The sequence below is a fragment of the Chroicocephalus ridibundus genome, chromosome 5 (genome assembly GCF_963924245.1).
Source record: "Chroicocephalus ridibundus chromosome 5, bChrRid1.1, whole genome shotgun sequence".
In the NCBI taxonomy this organism is placed as follows: domain Eukaryota; kingdom Metazoa; phylum Chordata; class Aves; order Charadriiformes; family Laridae; genus Chroicocephalus; species Chroicocephalus ridibundus.
This window is the reverse complement of record NC_086288.1, coordinates 7,908,635-7,911,938: the sequence shown is the minus strand read 5'-3', so window position 1 is coordinate 7,911,938 and position 3,304 is coordinate 7,908,635. Positions and strand designations below refer to the sequence as shown.

Below are 3,304 nucleotides of genomic sequence, written 5' to 3'. Positions count from 1 at the left end.
TCCCCAGGGAGCTGCCCTGGGAGCCTTCCCCACGATTTCGGGGTCCAAAACTCAGGCTGCTTGTCCTGCCGCTGATGTCTTCTCTGAGATTGTGCGGCTGGGAGTGGGAGAGAGCCCTTGGAGCTGTCAGAGCAGGCGAGCCTTTGCATCTCGCCCCTGTGCTGCTGAACAAAGCAGCGCCAAGCTCGGGCACAGGGCAGGGAGTGTATCTGTATGGAACTTCCTATGGGAGCATCCTCTAGGTTCATTGGTTTTTTTAAATTAAAGCTCCAAGGCTGAAGTGAGAACGCTGTGCCTTGCAGGGGGCAGTGGGGAGGGAAGGGGCCGCACCTGGAGATGAAGTTGGAGATGGGGATGGAGATGGAGGTGCGGGTGGAGATGTTACATGGGTCGGGTGGTTTTGGGGATGGTGCTGTGGAGCAGGCACTCTGCTCCTCTCAGAGGCAGGAGCGGAGCTCTAGGGGCCGTGGTAGCCCCAGGGAACTGAGGAAGAGGAAGATGAGGATGAGGCACCGGCACAGACAGGCGAGTGGAGGAGGGATGGGAACTCGTGGCTGGGTTTAGGGTGATGGAAAGGGACAAGGAACACCCACTGCCTGGAAGCCTGCTAAGAAAGTAGGTGAAGAAGGAAGGGAGAGGGGGAGGCAAACAGGCTGAGATGCTCAGGGAACAAAGATAAGATTAAGGAGACTACTGAGAGCTCAGGAAAGCTAGGACCGAGCTGTAGTAGCTTTGGGACATCGTGAACGTTTAAAAAAATACTACTTTAAGCGGATAACGATGAAAGATGAACCAGGGGTGAGAAGACAGGATTGAAGTGTTGAAGCATTGGGGCTCTGAAAAAAAAGAACCTCTGTTTTTACAAAGGCATTTTACTTGCATAGGCAGGGGGATGACGTGCTGCTGCCTTTGGTTGGGACCTGGTTTTGGGGAGGGCTTTGCTGCAAAGGACAGTGGCAGCTCCCCTCTTTGCAGTGGGGGTGGCAGTGCCCTGGCAGTGGGGACCCCACGGGGACCTGTGCTGCCCTCTCCATCTTCGAATGCAGCAGCCTGAGCAAGACACCCCACGTCAGCAACACCTGCAGCGTCTTTCTCTGATGGCTTTTCCTTCCAGACTGCGAACTGCCCAGAGGAACCTGACCCCTGCTGGCAATGGCCTCTCCCAGCGTGATCACCTTCCAGCCCCAGACTTTGGCTGCCCCACGGGCGGGCGAGTGGCAGTCGGGGCTGCTGGACTGCTGCTCCGACTGCGGCGTGTGTGAGTACATACGTACCCCTCATTCCTGTTGTTGGCTTACAATGTGCTTCTGGTGTTTTCTCCATGCCTTCTGTGGCATCGCGCCTGCTGCAAACCCCACTTCTGTGGGTACCAACAGCGGAGCAGCTCTCATCTGAGGTCGAGAGCCACAGCTCCCAGGGCTGCATCCCTGCCTGGCTTTTCCGTTTTCCTCTTTTTTTGCATCTCTCAGCCAAGCCCGTGTCTCACTGCCTTGCAGGTGTTTGCGGAGCCTTCTGCTTCACCTGCCTGGGGTGCCAAGTGGCCCAGGACATGGATGAGTGCTGCCTGTGCGGCCCCAGCGTGGCCATGAGGACGCTCTACCGCACCAGATACAACATCCCGGTCAGTGACCAACTGCCCCGCTGGCAACAACAGCCACGAGCTGGCTGCCGGGGTGTGGGCTCAGGGAAGGAGAAAGAGGTGCCTGAGGGGAAGAGCAGTGGCGGGGAGTTGCGCGGGCAGCCCTGCAGGCAGGGAGCCGGGGACACGTCTCCGTCTCTGCGGTGAGCTGGAGCTAATCCCGTCGCACACTGCCTCATCCCGGTCCTCGCTGGCCGCAAGCGGCAGCGTGCTGCGGGGACAGGGCTGAGCTGCCCGGCGGTGTTGACAATGACGAACAGGAAAACTTAAAAGCTGAGGTGGGAAGGGGTTATTCATACGATGTCCCTCGCTCCGCAGGGCTCTATTCTGGATGACTGGACCGCCACCATGTGCTGCCCCATGTGCTCGCTCTGCCAGCTGAAGAGAGACATCAACCGGAGGAGGGAGCTGGGCATATTCTGGTAAGCCGGGCGTGCTGGCGGCGGACTATAAAGTCACTGCTGCACAGAGCCAAGTGGGCTCCCAGAGTCTCCCTTTTCACTGACGCCTGCCTTGAGACACAGCGTTGCTGTGGTGCCGGAACAGCAACGGCCGGGAGAAAGGGTGACCTGTCCCGCAGCGGAATGCTGCTGGGAACCTCTTGCGGGATGGTGGCTCTGCTCAGGGCCCATCACTGGGTCCAGCCAGCGAGGCAGGACAGGGCGGGGGACGCAGACAGGTGGGTGGACACACTCTCTGTGTCACTGTGGCGAGGCACGGCCCTGTTCCCTGACCCTCCTCTCCCATCCCATTGCAGATGCCGCCATCCTCACTGTGCCCTGCAGAGCCACGGCGGGAAAGATTCACCACTGCCCTGGCTGTCGGGAAACCCACCACGGAGGGGGGGTTTTGCCTTGACTGTGGTTGATTGCTCCTTCCCTGGGTAACACCAGCAATAAACAGCAGAGTTTGTCTTCCTGTCGGCGTGGTGGTGTTTATTTCTCTGTGTCCTCCTGCGGCACCAGAGGACAGCATCGTGCTTTTGTACGCTGTGCACTCAGAGCAATGCTGAGGCGCTTATCGGATAAAGGAGACTTTCTCTTGCAGAACCCACACTGGGATGAGACCAGACCACAAAGTTCAGTGAGAAGATAAAATGAAGCAAAACAAAACCCACGCCTGCTGCGGGCAGCTCAGCTTCTCTGCGGACACTGGCAGCGTGCAGAGCTGGCGGCAGCAGCACCCCATGCTCGCAGAGGCCCGAGAGCAATGAACCCGTCCCTGTCTCTGCCTGGACCACCCCCGGCACCAAGGCACAGAAGGCATCTGGGGAGCGACGGTGACAATGTGGGGGGTCACAGTCCCACTCGGCTTCCTCCGCATTAACCTCGTTAGGAGCCTGTTGTGGGGGAGCTTCTTCTCTGTGGGGTGACACCCCTGCAGCCGTGGGTGCTGCGGGAGCCGGGACAACCTGCGCCTCGCTGGGGCTCGGGGGTGCAGGGGTTTATCCAGGGCGAAGAAGAAGGAAGGGGTAACTCTGGAGCTGAGGTTGCCCTACAGATGCCGAGCGCTGGCTCAGATTGGTTTAAGCTTTGGTGCTTTTAACGGTAAAAGGTGCTTTTTGCGCAGAATGGGTGGTGGGGCTGGGGCTGCACAGGGCCCTCGGGCTCTGGCACATCTGCGCTTCTGTCCTGGCACCTCCAGGAGTGGGTTTTACTCACGCAC

The 3,304-nt window shown here is 59.0% G+C and overlaps 1 protein-coding gene across 1 annotated transcript; it reads left to right on the top strand.

The window, feature by feature from the left end:
* Positions 1-1,152: 1,152 nt before the first annotated feature.
* Positions 1,153-2,065, top strand: PLAC8 (placenta associated 8). The gene is made up of 3 exons (XM_063336628.1): positions 1,153-1,258; positions 1,497-1,621; positions 1,958-2,065. The coding sequence occupies exons 1-3, from the start codon at positions 1,153-1,155 to the stop codon at positions 2,063-2,065; spliced, it is 339 nt and encodes a 112-aa protein (XP_063192698.1).
* The last annotated feature ends 1,239 nt before the right edge of the window (positions 2,066-3,304 follow it).